The 20538-nt window shown below is 45.9% G+C and overlaps 1 protein-coding gene across 1 annotated transcript in view; it reads right to left on the reverse strand.

Moving 5' to 3' along the window:
• LOC120927626 (vomeronasal type-2 receptor 26-like) overlaps positions 1–20538 on the reverse strand; it is a 45149-nt gene that overhangs the window by 13612 nt on the left and 10999 nt on the right. The window contains exons 2-4 of the mRNA XM_040338470.1: positions 13710–13998; positions 10065–10850; positions 1120–1341 (exon numbers count right to left, since the gene is read on the reverse strand). Of these exons, the coding sequence (XP_040194404.1) occupies positions 1120–1341; positions 10065–10850; positions 13710–13998 (1297 nt within the window). The remainder of the gene's footprint in view (positions 1–1119; positions 1342–10064; positions 10851–13709; positions 13999–20538) is intronic.

Below are 20538 nucleotides of genomic sequence, written 5' to 3' on the forward strand. Positions count from 1 at the left end.
TACGACAAACATGCACTCGTCACATTCGATGCCATCGCCACCATCTTGCTTCACCCTACCTATGCCTTGGAAGCTACCGCGCGTGCGTCAAAGTCATTTCGAGTATGTGCAGGTTTCCACGGCGACAGGTAAGTATACAGACGCTCGGGTTTCTAGGCAGGAAAACACTGCCGAGAATCTCACAAAGAGAAAACAGAGCAGGTTCTCTATTTTTCTCGTCTAGATTCTGGGCAGTTTTTTGACGAGAAACCTCAAAGCCTCGTACACACGCACGGTACTCGGTAAGAAAGCTCTGCCAGCAGTTTTCTTGCTGGTTCTTGCCGAGAAAACCTTGCGTGTGTACGAGGCTAGACAGTACGGGGATTTGTGTGTTGACACACACAAACCCCCGTGCTCCTGCACATGATCGCGCGTGGCCGGCAGCGATCGCACCCGCCGGACACACGCATCAGGTTCCCTGCCATGCACCCTCTGGTGGTTCTCCTGGGTAAAGCTGTGTATATATATATATATATATATATATATATATATATATATATATACCGTATTTATCGGCGTATATCGCGCACTATTTTCCCCTTAAAATAAGGGGAAAATCGTGGGTGCGTGATATATACGCCGATACACTCGGGTACATTCGGCCAGGCTCGGCTTCGCTCGTGCTCACGCATAAACGTCACAGAGCGTGAGCGCAAGCTAAGTCGAGCCTTGCCGAATGTCGGCGGAGGCGTTCGAACTTAGCGCGGGAAGCGGGGACTCGACGTGAGGCGCGCGCTGGAGAAGCCGGGAGGACACCATCGAGGCCACAGACGGACGCCGGACCGGACGATGGACGCTAGGAAGACACCAAAACTGTAAGTAATAAAATCATATAACTTTTTTTTTTACAGGAATTTCGGGGGAAACATTAGGGGTGCGCGGTATATGCGGGAGCGCGTTATACCGCGATAAATATGGTATATATATATACAGGATTTTGCCCAGTAGAGCCATTCTGCCGCAGTATGTCTGCATGAGCTGTTCGGGAACCGATTAAATTAAGACCAGAAAATCTCTATAAATCTGAATTACAAACCTCGTCAGCAAACAATATAAACAGAAAATAAAGTGATTTCTTACTTTGCCTTTTCTCCAGAAGACACGATCGCTCATATTGGGAAACCGTCCAGGCACATAATCTGGGCCTTGAATAGTGGCGATTGTTTTGTATGAAGGAGGTGCATTGTTAAAAGAAATCCAGCTTTGCAAAATGAGATCGGTTGGAATTTCTCTTTTCTCATTAAAGTAGATCTCGCCATCATCGGGGTCGGTGTAACGAACATTCCTCACATACTTGTACAGCTTTTCATGGAAGAGAGAAAAACACACATTATCATTAGAAATGGGCCGAACACCTCCTTGTTTGGTTCCCAGCAGAACTCCCAAACAGGGAAAAAGTTCTAAAATGAACAGCGAACCCCTTTGAAGTTTATGGGAGCCGAACAGGAAAAATCAAAAGTGCTCATTTTGAAGGCTTATATGCAAATAATTGGCCATAAAAGTGGTATGGAGGCCCGGGTACTACCCTGGGGGACATGTATCAACACATTTTTTTCAAACAATCGTTTTTTCAGGAGAAGTGATTTTAACGGGTTGCCGACCAGCCACCGTCGTTTTACGGCGGCAGGTCGGCTCCCCTGCACGAGAGCCCGTAGCTATACGTCGGTTCTCTCGCGCAGGCCACTAGGGGCGCGTGCGCGCCGCCTGCTCTCCCCCGACTCCCATGCGCGTGCCCAGCAGGCGCGATCGCCGCCAGGCACACGCGATCGCTCGTTACAGAGCGGGGAACGGGAGCTGTGTGTGTAAACACACAGCTCCCGGTCCTGTCAGGGAGAGAAATGCTGATCTTCTGTTCATACAAAGTATGAACAGAAGATCAGTAATTTCCCCTAGTGAGGCCACCCCCCCTACAGTTAGAACACACCCAGGGAACATACTTAACCCCTCCCCCCCACTAGTGTTAACCCCTTCACTGTCAGTGGCATTTTTATAGTAATCCAATGCATTTTTATAGCACTGATTGCTATAAAAATGCCAATGGTCCCAAAAATGTGTCAAAAGTGTCCGAAGTGTCCACCATAATGTCGCAGTACCGAAAAAAAATCGCTGATCGCCGCCATTACTAGTAAAAAAAAAAATATATAAAAATGCCATAAAAATACCCCCTATTTTGTAAACGCTTTAACTTTTGCGCAAACCAATCAATAAAAGTTTATTGTAATTTTTTTACGAAAAATATGTAGAAGATTACGTATCAGCCTAAACTGAGGGAAAAAAAAAGTTTTTATATATTTTTGGGGGATATTTATTATAGCAAAAAGTGAAAAATATTGCATTTTTTTCAAAATTGTTGCTCTATTTTTGTTTATAGTGCAAAAAATAAAAACCGCAGAGGTGATCCAATACCACCAAAAGAAAGCTGTATTTGTGGGAAAAAAGGACACCAATTTTGTTTGGGAGCCACGTCGCATGACCGCGCAATTTTCCGTTAAAGCGACGCAGTGCCGAATCGCAAAAAGTGCTCTGGTCTTTGACCGGAAATATGGTCCGGGGGTTAAGTGGTTAATGATGTTTAAACACATAAGCCCCGGATCATTTTGTTGGTAATGGACCAGGCCACTTTTTGTGATTCGGCACTGCGTCGCTTTAACTGATAATTGCGCGGTCGTGCGACGTGGCTCCCAAACAAAATTGACTTCCTTTTTTCCAAACAAATCTTTTGGTGGTATTTGATCACCTCTGCGGTTTTTATTTTTTGCGCTATAAACAAAAATAGAGCGACAATTTTGAAAAAAAATGCAATATTTTTTACTTTTTGCTATAATAAATATCCTCCAAAAATATATAAAAAAAAAAGTTTAGTGCGATTCATATTCTTCTACATATTTTTGGTAAAAACAAAAACTTCTACAAAATAGGTGACTGTTTTATGCCATTTTTAATAATATATATTTTTTTACTAGTTATGGCAGCGATCAGCAATTTTTATCGTGACTGCGACATTATGGCGGACACATCAGACGCCTTTGACACCATTTTGGGGCCATTGTCATTTTCACAGCGATCAGTGCTATGAAAATGGACTGATTACTGTGAAAATGACACTGGCAGTGAAGGGGTTAACCACTAGGTGGCGCTGTAGGGGTTAAGTGTGCCCCAGTGAGTGATTTTAACTATAGGGGGGCGTGGCTTGGCTTGACATGTCACTGATCGTCTGTTCCAATGACAGGGAACAGACGATCACTGATATACCACTAGGAAGAGCGGGAAAAGGTTTGTTTACACTCACCTCTCCCCGTTCTTCAGCTCTGTGACCCGATCACAGGACACCAGCGGCGATCGGGTCCGCGGGTCCCACGGGTGTGGTCACAGAGCTTCGGACCCACGGCTGTGTTCTTAAAGGGGACATATATATATAGGTGCCTTTGCCCAGAGATGCCGCTCTGCTGACGTACATCTACAGGCGGTGGTCCTTAAGTGGTTAAAGTGAAACAATAAAAATGCTTTGGGGCATGGGGGCTCTGTCAAAAATTACTAAAAACACAGAGACAGTTTTTGACAATTCCTTTATTAAAAAATAAAAAACAGTCTCCCTGATGTAAAATCTATTGTCAATCGCACTGACCACTGCACCCGGAAAAGAAAAAAAATGCTTGTGACGTCATGGACCAGTGCATGTTGAGTCAGTGATGTCACAACAAGGGGGAGTGCCACCAGGTGAGGTCACCATGTGGCCCCTCCCTTACCTACATAAGAACTGTGAAGTGGCAGAGAAGGCATTCTGCGGTCGGCCGTCAATGGAGGGTGGAGCGTTTTTTTTTTTCCTGTCCTTCTTTGGTTGCGGTGGGCGGTGTGATTGACAATGGTTTTACATAGGGGGACAATGTTTTTATTTTTTTTTTAATAAAAAATTGTCTGTGTTTTTATAAATTTTTAACACTATTTTGGTGGCTGGGTAGGGGTACATACCTCCCATACTGATTCACATTGGGAGGCGGGACCTGAGGGCCCCGTCGTTAAAGGGGGATTCCAGATTCTGATAAACATCAGCTGTCAGAGGGTCTGGCATGGATTTTAGGGGAACCACACACCAAAATGTAAAAAAAAATGGGTTCCCCTTAAAATCCATACTTATATCCATCCATATACAACAGTAGAGATTGAATTGGACAGAGTGTACATATATAGCTGGATTCAGGTAGGGCGGCTTAATTTTGACCCGGCGTAGCATATCGTATTTACGCTACGCCGCCGTAAGTCAGATAGGCAAGTGCTGTATTCACAAAGCACTTGCCTCCTAAGTTACGGCGGCGTAGCGTAAATAGGCCGGCCTAAGCGCGCCTAATTCAAATGAGGAACAGGGGGGCATGTTTTATGTAAATGATTTGTGACCTGACGTGATTGACGTTTTTAACGAACGGCGCATGCGCCGTCCGTGGACATATCCCAGTGTGCATTGCTCCAAAGTACACCGCAAGGACGTATTGGTTTCGACGTGAACGTAAATTACGTCCAGCCCCATTCACGGACGACATATGCAAACGACGTAAAAATTTCAAAATTCGACGCGGGAATGACGTCCATACTTAACATTGGCTAGGCCAGCTTTTTGTTCGACTAACTTTACGCCGGAAAAAGCCTTACGTAAAAACGACGAAAAAAAATGTGCCGGGCGCACGTACGTTTCTGAATCGGCGTATCTAGGCCATTTGCATATTCTACCCCAAAATCAACGGAAGCGCCACCTAGCAGCCAGCGTAAATATGCACCCTAATATACGACGGCGTAGGTGACTTATGCCGCTTGTATCTTAGCCTAATTTAAGCGTATCTGGTTTCCAGAATACGCTTAAATTTACGACGGCGTAGATTCAGAGTTACGACGGCGTATCTACTGATACGCCGCCGTAATTCTCTCTGAATCTAGCTAATAGTCCTAAAGAGCAGCAGGCTTTTGAGTCCGTTGAGGCGCACTCAGTAGGGTATTTGCATGCAATTGGTGGTTGGTCAAAACATGGGAAGTGGATGTTTGTTTTTGCACTATAACTTATACCACAGTATGTCATTCTCCTGGTTGCCCTGCAGATTGGAGAATGACATATATGACCAGAGAATACCATATATCCCCAAAGGGTTAACCAACATATTTTAATATTAAATCTCCTGGATAAATGGTTAGGATACAGCTGCAAAGTTTCAGTCCACATTGGAGCTTTGGGCGACACATGTAAGGGGTGGGGTCATTTTGTGAATGCTGATGGGATGGGAGGGATTCCTGGAGATTAGATACACTTAAGCCTCGTACAGGCGAAGGGTTATGCGCTGGAACTGATCCGCGGATAAATCCCAGCGGATGGATCCGGTCGTGTGTACGGGGCCTTAAGCCTCGTACACACATTTTGACAGAACATTTGATTTTTGTGGCATGCTAGTCTCATGTTGAAAGTGAAGAGGTTACAGGGGGTCCCTGACTTACGAACAGGTTAGGGACTTTAGGTTTGTTCTTAAGTCGAAAATGTTCGTAAGTCGGTACCGTAATTTTCCAATGTTTTCCAATGTTCCGTTGAATGTGCCCGCCGTCGAAAATGGCCGCACATTCGCAGAATAGCAGATACGTCCCGTTCGTAAGTAGGAGTTATTCGTAAGTCAGGGACCCCTTGTACTAACAATACGAAAACTTTCCTATGACAGAATACAACGTCAGAAATGACGTAACGTGTTGAATAGTTTTGTATGTATTCTTTCATTTCTGAGCATGTGCAGTCTTGCTCTTACGATTTTTTTTTTCAAACAAAAAAAGTATTAATGAAGCGAAAATCAGACGTTGAGTTCATATCTGACAACATTTTTTATAGCTTTTGTCTGATGATAAAGTGAAATTGGTTGTCGAAAAGCACCGTACTAATGATCCGAAAATCCACAGACAGCTCGTCGTACAAATGTTTCCATCTGATCTTCGTATCGTGTGTACGGGCCTTTCATTTTTTCTCTTTCTTCTTTTGCTGCGTACACACGCTCGGAATTTCCGACAAGAAAAGTTCGATATGAGCTTTTGGTCGGAAATTCCGGACATTTGAAGGCTCCATCTGACTTTTTCTGTCAGAGTTTCCGACAGCAAAAATTTGAGAGCTGGACCCGTCCATCGGCGGCCTCGTCGGGTCCGGCGTCCTTCTGAGGCCATCGTGGTGTCCTCCCTGCTCGATCCCTGCTTCCCGCGCTGAGTTTGAACCACTGCGCCGGCATATACCGAGCGCAGTACACTCGGGTATCGTCGGGCAGGCTCAGCTCTTGCGTAAAGGATGTACAGGACGCGAGAGGAGCTGAGCCTGCCCGACTATACCCGAGTGTACTGCGCTCGGTATATGCCAGGGCAGTAGTTCAAACTCGGCGCAGGAAGCGGGTACCTTAGGGTGACTCAGCGTTGGTGTAGTTGTTTTATCCTCAGAGTGTGTTGGGCATCTCCCCAGATGCTGGCCACATCATGTCAGCTGTTCTGATGGGAATGCCTTCATTTCAAACACGCTCAGCATTATACGTTGCAGCCTTGGCAGGTATATACTTCAGTCTTGTGGAAGGCATGGTCCCTCATTTCATGCTGGTCACCTCTTGGATCACACATGGAAGCCACATCACTTGCACTTGGATCACCAGATACACTAATTTCTTCCACTTCATCCTTTGGGGTTTCTTTTGTTTTTTCGTTACCCTAGTTAGTTCCTGAATTTCTGGACAGGATTGGTCTGTCGTGATCTCGGGAGTTTTCACACCATCTCTTTTTGTTTGCTCTGGTTTGAGGGTCTCTGGTGGTCTTCACTACACTTCTTTCTGTACCTTCACTCTCACATTGACCCCACTACAGCGGGCTCCATGCCCCTTGTTAGTCAAACCTTAAACTTTCCATTGACCACCTAAAATTTTACATTCATACAGATTGGAACTGTTCGCAAGGCATCTTTATGTAACTCACCATGGACACCGTCCCATCATGCCTCTGTCAGAGTCTTGCTATGCCTCATGGGACTTGGAGTTCTGCAACAGCTGGAGGTCCGCTAATTGCATATGTCTGTTGTAGATTGTCACTTGCCACATCTTGCGGATTGTCACTTGCCACACGTTGTGGATTTCCACTTGCCACATCACTTGCCACGTATTGCGGATTATCACTTGCCACAATTTGTGGATTGTCACTTGCCACACCTTGCAGATTGTTACTTGCCACATCACTTGTCACACATTGCGGATTTTAACTTGCCATGTCACCTGCAACAAGTTGCGCATTGCCACTTGCCACGTCAACTGCCACGCGTTGCGGATTGTCACCTCCCAAGTCACCTGGATGGACTTGTGTCTTTTTTCAACCTGACTAACTATGTAACTATGTAGCTTCCCCTCATTTTAGATCTCCCACTCAGATCTGCAGTGACTGCACTTCCAAGTGCACTTTCAGTGCAATTTCAAGGGCACTTTGCACTTGTAGTGCAAAGTGTATTTGCCTTCAGTAAATAATGTTTTTTTTCAAAATTGTCGCTCTTGTATATGTTTGTTTATACCGCAAAAAAACAAAAACCGCAGAGGTGATCAAATACCACCAAAAGAAAGCTCTATTTGTGGGGAAAAAGGGACGTCAATTTTGTTTGGGTACAATGTCACATGACCGTGCAATTGTCAGTTAAAGTGACGCAGTGCCGTTTCGCAAAAAATGGCCTTGTCATTAACCACTTAAGGACTGCCTAACGCCGATATACGCCGGCAGAATGGCACAGCTGGGCACAATCACGTAAGGGTACATCCCCTTTAAGTGCCCAGCCATGGGTCGTGCGCATCCGAAGCTCCGTGACCGGGGGCCGCGGTTCCCGCAGACCCGATCGCTACCAGTGTCTCGCGATCGGTCACATGAGCTGAAGAATGGGGAGAGGTGTGTGTAAACACACCTTCCCCGTTCTTCACAGTGGCAGTGTCACTGATCGTCTGTTCCCTGATATAGGGAAAGGCGATCAATGACGTCACAAGTCCAGCCCGGCCCCCCTACAGTTAGAAACACATATGAGGTCACACTTAACCCCTACATCTCCCCTTAGTGGTTAACTCCTAAACTGCAATTGTCATTTTCACAGTTATCAGTGCATTTGTATAGCACTTTTTGCTGTGAAAATTACAATGGTCCCAAAAATGTGTCAAAATTGTCCGATGTGTCCGCCATAATGTCGCAGTCATGAAAAAAAACGCTGATCACCGCCATTAGTAGTAAAAACTAATTATTAATAAAAATTCAATGCAACTATCCCTTATTTTGTAAATGCTATAACTTTTGCAAAAACCAATCGTTAAACGCTTATTGCAATTTTTTTTACCAAAACTATGTAGAAGAATATGTATCGGCCTAAACTGAGGAAAAAAAACGTTTTTTATATCTTTTTTGGGGATATTTATTATAGCAAAACGTAAAAAATATTGAATTTTTTTCAAAAATGTCACTCTATTTTTGTTTATAGCGCAAAAAATAAAAACCGTAGAGGTGATCAAATACCACCAAAAGAAAGCTCTATTTGTGGTAAAAAAGGGAAGCCAATTTTGTTTGGGAGCCACGTCGCACGACCGCGCAATTGTCAGTTAAAGCGACGCAGTGCCGAATCGGAAAAAGGGGCAAGGTCCTTTAGCTGCATATTGGTCTGGGTCTTAAGTGGTTTAGCAGCCAAATCTTCCGGGGCTGAAGTGGCTAATGTATAGAATGCATTAAGTTAAAAACACAACTTTCTGCCTTTACAACCCCTTTCAAGTGCTGTTTGAAATTTTTGCTCTTAGCTCTTTTTTTTGGTACCGTATTTATCTTCATATAGCATGCCCCGGCGTATAGCGCGCACCCCCAACCTGAAAGGGAAATTTCAGGAAAAAAAGAAAATACTTACAGTTTGAATGCCCCTCGTCGGTGTCTTGCCCGGCGTCCATCGGCGGCCTTGTCTGGTCCGGCGTCCGTCTGCGGCTTTGGTGGTGTCCTCCCTGCTTCTCCCACGCTGTTTTTGAGTCGATCCCAGTTTCCCACGCTGTGTTTGAATGCCGCCGCCAACATATACCGAGCACAGTACACTCGGGCACGCTCGGCTCCTCTCGCATAAAGGCTAGGAGGCGGCACAGGGCGTGAACACTAGGGGAGCCGAGCCTGGCCGAGTGTACCCGAGTGTACTGCGCTCGGTATATGTCGGCGGCGGAGTTCAAACACAGCGCGGATCGGCGTATATCCAGCACCCACGATTTCCCCCTGATTTTAAGGGGAAAAAAGTGTGCGGTATATGCCAATAAATACGATAGGCCAGATTCAGCAAAAACTGCAGCGGCGCAACGTATTGTCTTTACGTTACACCGCCGCAAGTTTTCAGCGCAAGTGCCTGATTCACCAAGCACTTGCGTGTAAACTTACGGTGGTGTATCGTAAAGACGTCCGGCGCAAGCCCGCCTAATTCAAATGGGGCATGTACCATTTAAATTAGGCACGCTCCCGCGCCGAACGTTCTGCGCATGCTCTGTTTGGAAATTTCTCGCCGTGCTTTGCGCGAAATTACAGGGCCCCGACGTGCTTGTGAATGGCGTTGTGCGTAACGTACTTACGCCGAAAAAAAAAATTGACGCGGGAACGACGGCCATACTTTAACATGGCTGGTGTAAAGTTAAGCCTTGAAAAAGCAGGCTTAACTTTGCGATGGGAAAAAAACGACTTGCGACGACGTAACACAAGCGAATACCTTGGTGGATCGCCGTAAAAGGTAATTTGCATACCCGCCGCTGGAAAACGACGCAAACTCCACCCAGCGGCGGACGAAGTATTGCAGCCTAAGATCCAAAGGCGTACAAAGTCGTAAGCCTGTCGGATCTTAGCCAAATGCCGTCGTATCTTGTTTGTGAATCACAAATTAAGATACAACGCGGCAAATTTTAAAATACGCCGGAGTATCAGTAGATACTCCGGCGTATTTCTTCTGTGAATCTGGCCCGATATATCATATTAATATAAACAATTATTATCCAACTTACTCTGTGCTGGAATCCGTGTTGTTCAGACTTATTTTTCTTCATGAACATTCTATGTAGAGCGTGGGCCAGAACATATACGGCCGTGTATATAAAGGAGGGATGAGTTGTATGAGAAGACAATAAGGTTGAAACATCTCTTGAATCGCTACAAGGGTTTCCATGAATATTATTGGCTTCTTGAAAATAGAGATTTTTGTCTGGGTTTGGGGAAAGGCAGGAATAATATGAAACCCAAATATCTTCCAGTAAGGGGTCACTTAAGCAGCTGTAGAAGGTGACTCCATTGGTATAAACATCCAGGTTTACTTTGTGTTCTCGCGGCCACACAAATATGAAGCTGTGGTTAAGTGATGTATACTTCAAATAATATAAATCGGCTAACTTAATCCATGATGGTGGGAAAATAAATGTGATATTTTCTGCAACAGAGGATAAACGCCAAGCAAAATTATAAAAGTTCTTTATGGAAGTTCCGCACACTATGACCACCTTGGCTTTTGATTGACTCATAAATTCTGATGTGCGAAAATCATTAACTGTATTTGGAATGAGTTTAATGATATAATCTGTGCAGATCCCGTGTTCTCTCATCATCTTACTCAGTTCTTGGGACTCCTCATCACCGCTGCCGTCCCACGATGTTATTATTCCAACCCAATTCCACCCAAAATGACGCAAAAATTTAATAATGGCTGCAAAACGGACTCCATCCTCTGGTGTCACACGGAATAAAGTTGGATACATATTTCCATCACTCAGGCGAGGGTCAGGGGCTCGATAAGTGATCTGGACGATATGTTGGGATATAATTGAATTGAATGTTATTTATTATTGGTACTTACAGTCGTACGCAAAACTTTAGGAACCACTGACAATTTCCAAGATTATCATTTATAAATATTTGGATCAGCAATTTCATTTTGATCTATCAAATAACTGAAGGTCACAGTTATGCCACGTACACACGATCGGTCCATCCAAAGAGAACGGATTGATGGACCGTTTTCATCCGTTAACCGATGAAGCTGACTGATGGTCCGTCGCGCTTACACACCATCAGTTAAAAAAACGATTGTGTCAAAACGCGGTGACGTAAAACACAACGACGTGCTGAAAAAAAAAGTTCAATGCTTCCAAGCATGCGTCGACTTGATTCTGAGCATGCGTGGATTTTTAACCGATGGTTGTACCTACTAACGATCGGTTTAGACCAATCGGTTAGGATTCCATCGGTTAAATTTAAAGCAAGTTGGCTTTTTTTTAACCGATGGTTAAATAACCTATGTGGCCCACACACGATCGGTTTTGACCGATGAAAACGGTCCATCAGACCGTTGTCCTCTGGTTAACCTATCATGTGTACGAGGCCTAATATTTCAGTAGTGAAATGAGGTTTATTGGATTAACAGAAAATGTGCAATATGCATCAAAACAAAATTAGACAGGTGCATAAATTTGGGCACCCTTGTGATTTTGTTGATTTGAATACCTGTAACTACTTGGCACTGATTAATTGGAACACACAATTGGTTTGGTGAGCTCATTAAGCCTTGAACTTCATAGACAGGTGCATCCAATCATGAGAAAAGGTATTTAAGGTGGCCAATTGCAAGTTGTTGTTCTCTTTGACTCTCCTCTGAAGAGTGGCAACATGGGGGCCTCAAAACCACTCTCAAATGACCTGAAAACAAAGATTGTTCTACATTATGGTTTAGGGGAAGGCTACAAAAAGTTATGGCAGAGATATAAGCTCTCAGGGGCAGATTCATCAATAGATACGACGGTGGATCTCCTGATCCGCCGTCGTATCTGTGAGACCCGACGGTCGGATCTGTGAGATCCCACCGTCGGAGCTATGCGACTGATTCATAAGAATCAGTTACGCATAGATCTCCCTTGGATCCGAGTGGTGTAAGTGACTTACACAGTCGAATCTTAGGCTGTAATCTCCCGCCGGGCGCTAGGTGTCGTCGCGATTTTTTACCCATCGCATATGCAAATGAGGAAAACCGCCGATTCACGTCCGTACGCCCGCCCGTTGCTCGTTTTCTACGTCGTTTGCGTTCGGGTTTTTCCGGCGGATAGCTACCCCTGCTTCTATGAGGGGTAGCTAATGTTAAGTATGGCCGACGTTCCCGCACCGATTTTTACATTTTCTACGTCGTTTGCGTACCGCGATCGGGAATACCGATGGCCGCAAACGACGTACCCGCCGCAAACAATGACGTCGTAGCGACGTCATTTGGAGCATGCGCACTGGGCTTTTTCGCCCCGGCGCATGCGCAGTTAAATCGGCAGGGGAAAGCGCCTGATTTAAATTGTACACTCCCCCTAGCCGCGGAATTTGCATTCCGCCGAGGGGAGTTAGGATCCGACGGTGCAGTTTGCGAGGTAAGTGCTTGATGAATCATGCACTTGCCTCGCTAAATTGCACCGGTGGATCGCAAACCAGGTAGATCTAGCGGATCTAAAGATCTGCAGATCTACATGAATCTGCCCCTCAGTGTCTACTGTGAGGAACATAGTGAGGAAATGGAAGACCACAGGCACAGTTCTTGTTAAATGATTTTTTTTTGTTTTCCCTTCCTTTACCTTTACCTGCCACTTCTGGCCTTAAAGGGGTTGTAAAGGATTTTTTTCCCCTAAATAGCTTCCTTTACCTTAGTGCAATCCTCCTTCACTTACCTCATCCTTCTATTTTGCTTTTAAATGTCCTTATTTCTTCTGAGAAATCCTGACTTCCTGTTCTTCTGTCTGTAACTCAACACCGTAATGCAAGGCTTTCTTCCTAGTGTGGAAAAAGCCTCTCTTGAGGGGGCGAGCAGGAGTGTCAGGACACCCACTAACACACAGCTCCTTTCTCTATCTGCAAAGTAGAGAGTGTCCTGACTTGCCTGCTCGCCCCCTCCGTCCCTCAAGAGGCTTTCTCCACACCAGGGTGAAAGCCTTGCATTACTGTGTGGAGTTACAGACAGAAGAACAGGAAGTGAGGATTTCTCAGAAGAAATAAGGACATTTAAAAGCAAAATGGAAGGATGAGGTAAGTGAAGGAGGACTGCACTAAGGTAAGGGAAGCTATTTAGGGAAAAAAAAGTGTACCTTTACAAACCTCTTTAATGCCTTTAGTACACACGACCGTTTTTCATGACAAGAAAAATTGCATTTTTAAAACTGGTCGTGAAAAACGGTCGTGTGTAGGCTCCAGAGCATTTTTTAGAACCTGCTCCATTTTTTTCGTCTTTTTTTTTTACGTAGTTCTTTTTCACTTACTGAAAAACGGTCGAGGGTACGCTTGAACGAGGGGAAAAAATGCCCATGCTCAGAAGCAAGTTATGAGACGGGGAAATTAGCAAAAGCAGCCCAAAGGGTGGCGCCATTCGAATGGAACTTCCCCTTTATAGTGCCGTCGTACGTGTTGTACGTCACCGCGCTTTGCTAGAGCATTTTTTTTTTCACAAACGTGTGTAGGCAAGGCAGGTTTGAGAGGAATCACGACAAATCACGTCGAGAAAAACGTTGTTTTTTTTTGCATGACATGAATAACGATCGTGGCATTAGACTAGAAAAAAATCCACCTAGACTGTACTGAGCCATCTATTGGACACACCATGTTATATACATAAATATATTGAAGTGATCACTTACCTGTGTATACCGATACAGACTAAGTAACTGAGCCAGCGCTTGATTTGAATAAAATTCACTGTTACCAATAAAACCGGCCACTTCTCCACGTCCCTTACAGTGATAGTTATGAGCTTCTTTTTCTCCAGACAATATGTTGGTGGCATATCCCAAAATATTCATTGGGTCATTACAAGTATCAAATATATGATAGCCCAGAGTAATATTGGGCAGAAGATCGGGATCCTTGTTAATCCTATTGACAGCTAAGATCATCACCAAGATGTTTTTATACTCTTCAAAGTCCAAGCTGCAGGATATTGAGAGGTTTAAATTGAAACCAAATGGTTACTTATAAGATTACAGTTTGGCCACATCCCACAAAACTAACACAAAAATGTTTTTAAAACAATGATTTCAATTTAGTGTTTAACCACTTCAAAACTGGCCCATAGTCATTTGACGTTCACAGATGGGATCTCTCATCCTGGGTGGACGTCATATGACATCCTGGGTAGAGTTGAGCGGACACCTGGATGTTCGGGTTCGGACCCGAACCCAAACTTTAAAAGTTTGGGTTCGGGAACCCGAACCCGAACTCCGAACCCCATTGAAGTCAATGGGACACAGCCCCTTTAGGTCTGGTATGGATATTAAGGGGAACCCTGCCGTCAATTTAAAAAAAAAAATACGTGGGGTTCCCCCTAAATATCCATAACCAGACCCTTCAGGTCTGGTGTGGATTTTAAGGGGAACTCCACCCCAAATTTAAAAAAAAATGGCGTGGAGTTCCCCCTAAAATCCACACCAGACCCCTTATCCGAGCATGTTGACCTGGCCGGCCGCAGAAAAGAGGGGGGGACAGAGTGCAGTCCCCCCTCTCCTGAACCGCACCAGGCCACATGCCCTCAACATTGGGAGGGTGCTTTGGGGTGCCCCCCAAAGCACCCTGTCCCCATGTTGATGGGGACAAGGGTCTCATCCCCACAACCCTTGCCCGGTGGTTGTGGGGGTATGCGGGCAGGGGGCTTATCAGAATCTGGAAGACCCCTTTAACAAAGGGGACCCCCAGATCCTGACCCCCCCCTGTGTGAAATGGTAATGGGGTACAGTGTACCCCAACCATTTCATGAAGGAAGTGTAAATAGTAGTTTTCAGAAAAAAAAACACACACACCGTAGAACAAATTACTTTATTAATTAGACCAAATAAAAATCCAGCGGTGAAAATAGACGATCCCTGCTCCAATGTTGTCTCTATCCAGCGCCGGGTGAAGTCTCCAGCAAAAGAAAGATTGGTCCAGCGATGAGAACATCCATCCATTCAGAGCACAGCTCAGCGAATGACGCGCCGATGCTTTGACGTTTCTTTTATAGGGGAGGCGGCCACACGTCATATGACCCCGTCCCCCTCTGACGCACACTCTGCTACGTCACTGGGACAGCCCAGACATGCCCCTTGTCTGGGCTGTCCCAATGACGTAGCAGAGTGAGCGTCAGAGGGGGACGGGGTCACGTGACGCGTGGCTGCCTCCCCTATAAAAGAAACGTCAAAGCATTGGCGCGTCATTCGCTGAGCTGTGCTCTGAATGGATGGATGTTCTCATCGTGGACCAATCGTCCGTCGCTGGAGACATCACCCGGCGCTGGATAAAGACAACGTTGGAGCAGGGAACAGCACCGATCGTCTTTTTTCACCGCTGGATTTTTATTTGGTTTAATTAATAAAGTAATTTGTTCTACGGTGTGTGTTTTTTTTTCTGAAAACTACTATTTACACTTCCTTCGTGAAATGGTAGGGGTACAGTGTACCCCATTACCATTTCACACAGGGGGGGTCAGGATCTGGGGGTCCCCTTTGTTAAAGGGGTCTTCCAGATTCTTATAAGCCCCCTGCCCGCATACCCCCACAACCACCGGGCAAGGGTTGTGGGGATGAGACCCTTGTCCCCATCAACATGGGGACAAGGTGCTTTGGGGGCACCCCAAAGCACCCTCCCAATGTTGAGGGCATGTGGCCTGGTGCGGTTCAGGAGAGGGGGGGCCGCACTCTGTCCCCCCCTCTTTTCTGTGGCCGGCCAGGTCAACGTGCTCGGATAAGGGGTCTGGTGTGGATTTTAGGGGGAACTCCACGCCATTTTTTTTTAAAATTTGGGGTGGAGTTCCCCTTAAAATCCACACCAGACCTGAAGAGTCTGGTTATGGATATTTAGGGGGAACCCCACGTAATTTTTGTTTAAATTGATGGTGGGGTTCCCCTTAATATTCATACCAGACCTAAAGGATCTGGTTATTGAATTTGGCGGGACCTCCGTGCATTTTTTTCCCGAACTCCGAACCCGGACCTGAACTTTCAGCAATTATTCGGGTTCGGGTCCGGGTTTGGGAAAAACCCAAAGTCCGTACCGAACCCGAACTTTACAGTTCGGGTTCGCTCAACTCTAGTCCTGGGCTTTGTGTGGGGATATCTGAGTGATGCCTGCAGCTAGAGGCATCATTCAGATATCCTTCTCTTCTGCCAGTGATTCTGTGCAACATAAGAATGATCATAGCGGCTTGATCACTTGATCGTTCTTATAGGCGGCGGGAGGGGACACCCCCCCCTCTCGCCGCCATCCGGTTCTTCTCCGGGCTCTCCCGTGCCATTGGGGGCCCGGAGAAAGAATCGTCCGGGACAGGCAGGAAGCATAGAGATGACTGGTGACCAAATTGTCACCAGTCATCTCTATGACCGTCGGAGGCCCGGGTGCGATGAGATGACGTCACGCCCGGGTACCCGTAAGTAAACAAAGCTGCGATTGTGGCTAGTAAGCAACACTAATGTTTTTAACCAATATCATGCTTTCTAGCCCGGAGGAGAGATGTGGGGTCTTATTGATCCCGCATCTCTCTATAAAGAGGACCTGTCACACACATTTGCTATTACAAGGGGTGTTTACATTTTAAGTACCGAAGTTTGGCGCCATTCCATAAGTGTGCGCAATTTTAAAGCGTGACATGTTGGGTATCTATTTACTTGGTGTAACATAATCTTTCATACTTTACTGGGCTAACTTTACTGTTTTGTTATTTTTTTAATTCATGAAACAATTTTTTTTCCCCAAAAAAAAAGGGTTTGAAAAATTATTGCTCAAATACCGTGCAAGATTAAACGTTGCAACGACCGTTGTTTTATTCCCTAGGGTGTCTATTAAAAAAAACATATATAATGTTTGGGCGTTCTGCGTAATTTTCTAGCAAAAGAGAGATGATTTGTACATGTAGGAGAGAAGTGCCAGAATAGGCCCGGTATGGAAGTGGTTAAGATATTTTTATTGACAAGAATAGGAAGTTTATGAGACATCCACTGCTCCAAAAAATTAATGGAACACTTTGAAAGCATATCAGATCTCATGCTGGATATCTATACTGATATGGACTGGGTAATGTGTTAGGATCTATACTGATATGAACGGGGTAATGTGTTAGGAATGAAAGGATGGCACATCATTTGATGGAAATGAATATCATCCAGCTACAGGGGGCTAAATTCAAAGACACCCCAAATGTCTAAGTGAAAAAATTATGCAGCAAGCTCGTCCATTTTGCTGAAATTTAATTGCAACAACTCAGGCCGCGTACACACGGTCGGTCCAAACCGATGAAAACGGCCTGAAGTCCAGTTTCATCGGTCCAAACCGACCGTGTGTACGGCCCATCGGTCTGTTGTCCTTCGGACAAAAAATAGAGAGCTTGCTTTAAAATCGAACCGATGGACGGCTGACCATCGGTCAAAACCGATGGTTAGTACACATAAGCATCGGTTCAAAACCCATGCATGCTCAGAATCAAGTCGACGCATGCTTGGAAGCATTGAACTTCGGTTTTTTCAGCATGTCGTGTGTTTTACGTCACCGTGTTCTGACCCGATCGGTTTTTGAACTGTTGGTGTGTACGCACATCAGACCATCGGTGAACCAATGAAAACGGTCCGTCGGACCATTCTCATCGGATGGATTGACCGTGTGTACACGGCCTCAGAATGGTCCTCAGTAGTTTGTATGGCCCCCAAGTGCTTGTATGCATGTCTGACAACATCAGGGCATTCTCCTAATGAGAGGACAGATGGTGTCCTGGGGTATTTTCTCCCGGATCTGGACCAGAGCATTACTGAGCTCCTGAACAGACTGAGGTGCAACCTGGCGGCACCGGATGGACCGAAACATAATGTCCCAGAGGTGTTCTTTTGGATTTAGGTCAGGTGAGAGTGGGGGGCCATTCAATGGTATCAATTTCTTCATCCTCCTGGAACTGGCTGCATTCTCTCGCCACATGAGGCCGGGCATTGTCGTGCACCAGGAGGAACCCAGGACCCACTGCACCAACGTAGGGTCTGACAATGGGTCCAAGGATTTCATCCTGACACCTAATGGCAGTCAGGTTGCCATTGTGTAGCCTGTAGAGGTCTGTGCGTCCCTCCATTGATATGCCTCCCCAGACCATCACTGACCCACCACCAAAGCGGTCAAGCTGAACGATGTTACAGGCAGAATAAAGTTCTCTGTGGCTTCTCCAGACCCTTTCACGTCTGTCACATATGCTCAGGGTGAACCTGCTCTCATCTGTGAAAAGCATGGGGCACCAGTGGCGGACCTGACAATTCTGGTGTTCAATGGAAAATGCCAATCGAGCTCCACAGTGTCTGGAAGTGAGCACAGAGCACACTAGAGGATGTCAGGCCCTCAGGCCACGCCCATGAAGTCTGTCTGTTGATTGTTTGGTCAGAGACAATCACACCAGTGGCCTGCTGGAGGTCATTTTGTTGGGCTCTGGCAGTGCTCATCCTGTTCCTCCTTGCACAAAGGAGCAGATACCGGTCTTGGTGATGGGTTAAGGACCTTCTACGGCTCTGTTCAGCTCTCCTAGAGTAACTGCCTGTCTCCTGGAATCTTCTCCATGCTCTTGAGACTGTGCTGGGAGACACGCCAAACCTTCTGGCATTGACACGTATTGATGTGTCATCCTGGAGGAGTTGGACTGTCTGTGCGACCTTTATAGGGTCCAGGTATAGCCTCATGCTACCAGTAGTGACACTGACCCTAGCCAAATGCAAAACTAGTGAAAAACAGTCAGAAAAGATGAGTAGGGAAAAAAATGTCAGACACCTCCACCTAACTACACTGACCTGACCTAACTACACTTACCTGACCTAACTACACTAGCCTGACCTGACTACACTGACCTGACCTGACTACACTAACCTGACCTGCCTACACTGACCTGAACTGACTACACTGACCTGACTACACTGACCTGCCTACACTGACCTGACCACACTGACCTGACCTGACTACACTGACCTGACCTGACTACACTGACCTGACCTAACTACACTGACCTGACCTAACTACACTGACCTGACTACACTGACCTGACTACACTGACCAGACTACACTGACCAGACTACACTGACCAGATTACACTGACCAGACTACACTGACCTGACTACACTGACCTGACCTACATACAAACACAATCACTGATGTCACCTACCTGCAGCCAGGGAGGCTTAGGAGCCAAGGAGGAGAGAGACTCAGGAAGGAGAGCCGCCGAGCAGGGAGCAGGGATGTGGCGTTGTGTGCCCGTCACACATATGCAGCCACTGCAGACAGTCAGCCAGAGGAGGAGGCTCAGAAGCCATAAAGAGCCGCCGAACCGAGCATGGCGCGCCGGGCGGCATTGTAATTCTAAGCTTGTGTCGCCTATGATGGACGTCACACGTCACGCAGTTTCTGGATTGGACCAGTGGGACTTCCATCATAAGTGCTGCAGGCTCCAGAAGGCGGGACCTGTCACTCGGCGGTTCTCGGCAACAAAATGGTCCCTGCTCGGCGGCACTCAGGGCTAGTCATTAAATACTTCATGGCCGAGACTCGGGGCTTTTCAGCGACCCATTCGGGGCTCCAGCCTCCCCAGCCCACCCCTAATGACGCCCCTGCTCTGACCCCTGTTCACATCTGAGCATTTTGTCACCTGAAGTAAAACGCCTGAAAAACGCGTAAACCACTTCAGCCCCAGAAAATTTGGCCGCTCAGGCCACTTTTTATTGCAATTCGGCACAGCGTTGCTTTAACTGATAATTGCGCGGTCATGCGACGCTGTACCCAAACAAAATTGTCGTCCTTTTGATCATCTCTGCGAATTTAATTTTTTGCACTATAAACAAAAAAAGAGCGACAATTTTGAAAAAAATAAAACACAATACATTTAACTTGTTGCTATAATAAATATCCCCATTTTTTTTCCAAAAGGAACATTTCTTCCTCAGTTTAGGCCGATACGTATTCTACTACATAATTTTGGTAATAAAAATCGCAATAATCGTTTATTGATTGGTTTGCGCAAAAGTATACTGCCATGTCTTGGCATCAGGAAAGGAAAATTATGGTAAGTAATTGATACAATTTTCCCTTTTCCTGCCGCTAGACATGGCAGCATTACATATGATAAATGATGAGCTTTTGAGAGGGAGGGTTTAATGCTGTAAACTTAAAGCGGAGGTTCCCCCTTAAAAACAACTTTTTTTTATTCCACTGGCCCCCCACATTACAATCGAATTAAGGCTATTATTTTTTTTTTGCTGCTGTACATACCTTGATACAGCATCTTCACCCGTGCATCCGGGTTGCGAGTCCCGCGGGAGTGGGCGTTCCTCACATGTGTTTGATTGACGTTTTTCGGAAAAACGAGCTCCCCCCCGTCGCGTAAGCCGCGTCACGATTGGCGAAAGGAGCCGAACGGCGATGCGCATGCGCAGTATAGCGCCGACTCGCCGTTCGGCTCCTTTCGCCAACCGTGACGCGGCTTACGCG

This window comes from Rana temporaria, chromosome 1 (genome assembly GCF_905171775.1).
Source record: "Rana temporaria chromosome 1, aRanTem1.1, whole genome shotgun sequence".
In the NCBI taxonomy this organism is placed as follows: domain Eukaryota; kingdom Metazoa; phylum Chordata; class Amphibia; order Anura; family Ranidae; genus Rana; species Rana temporaria.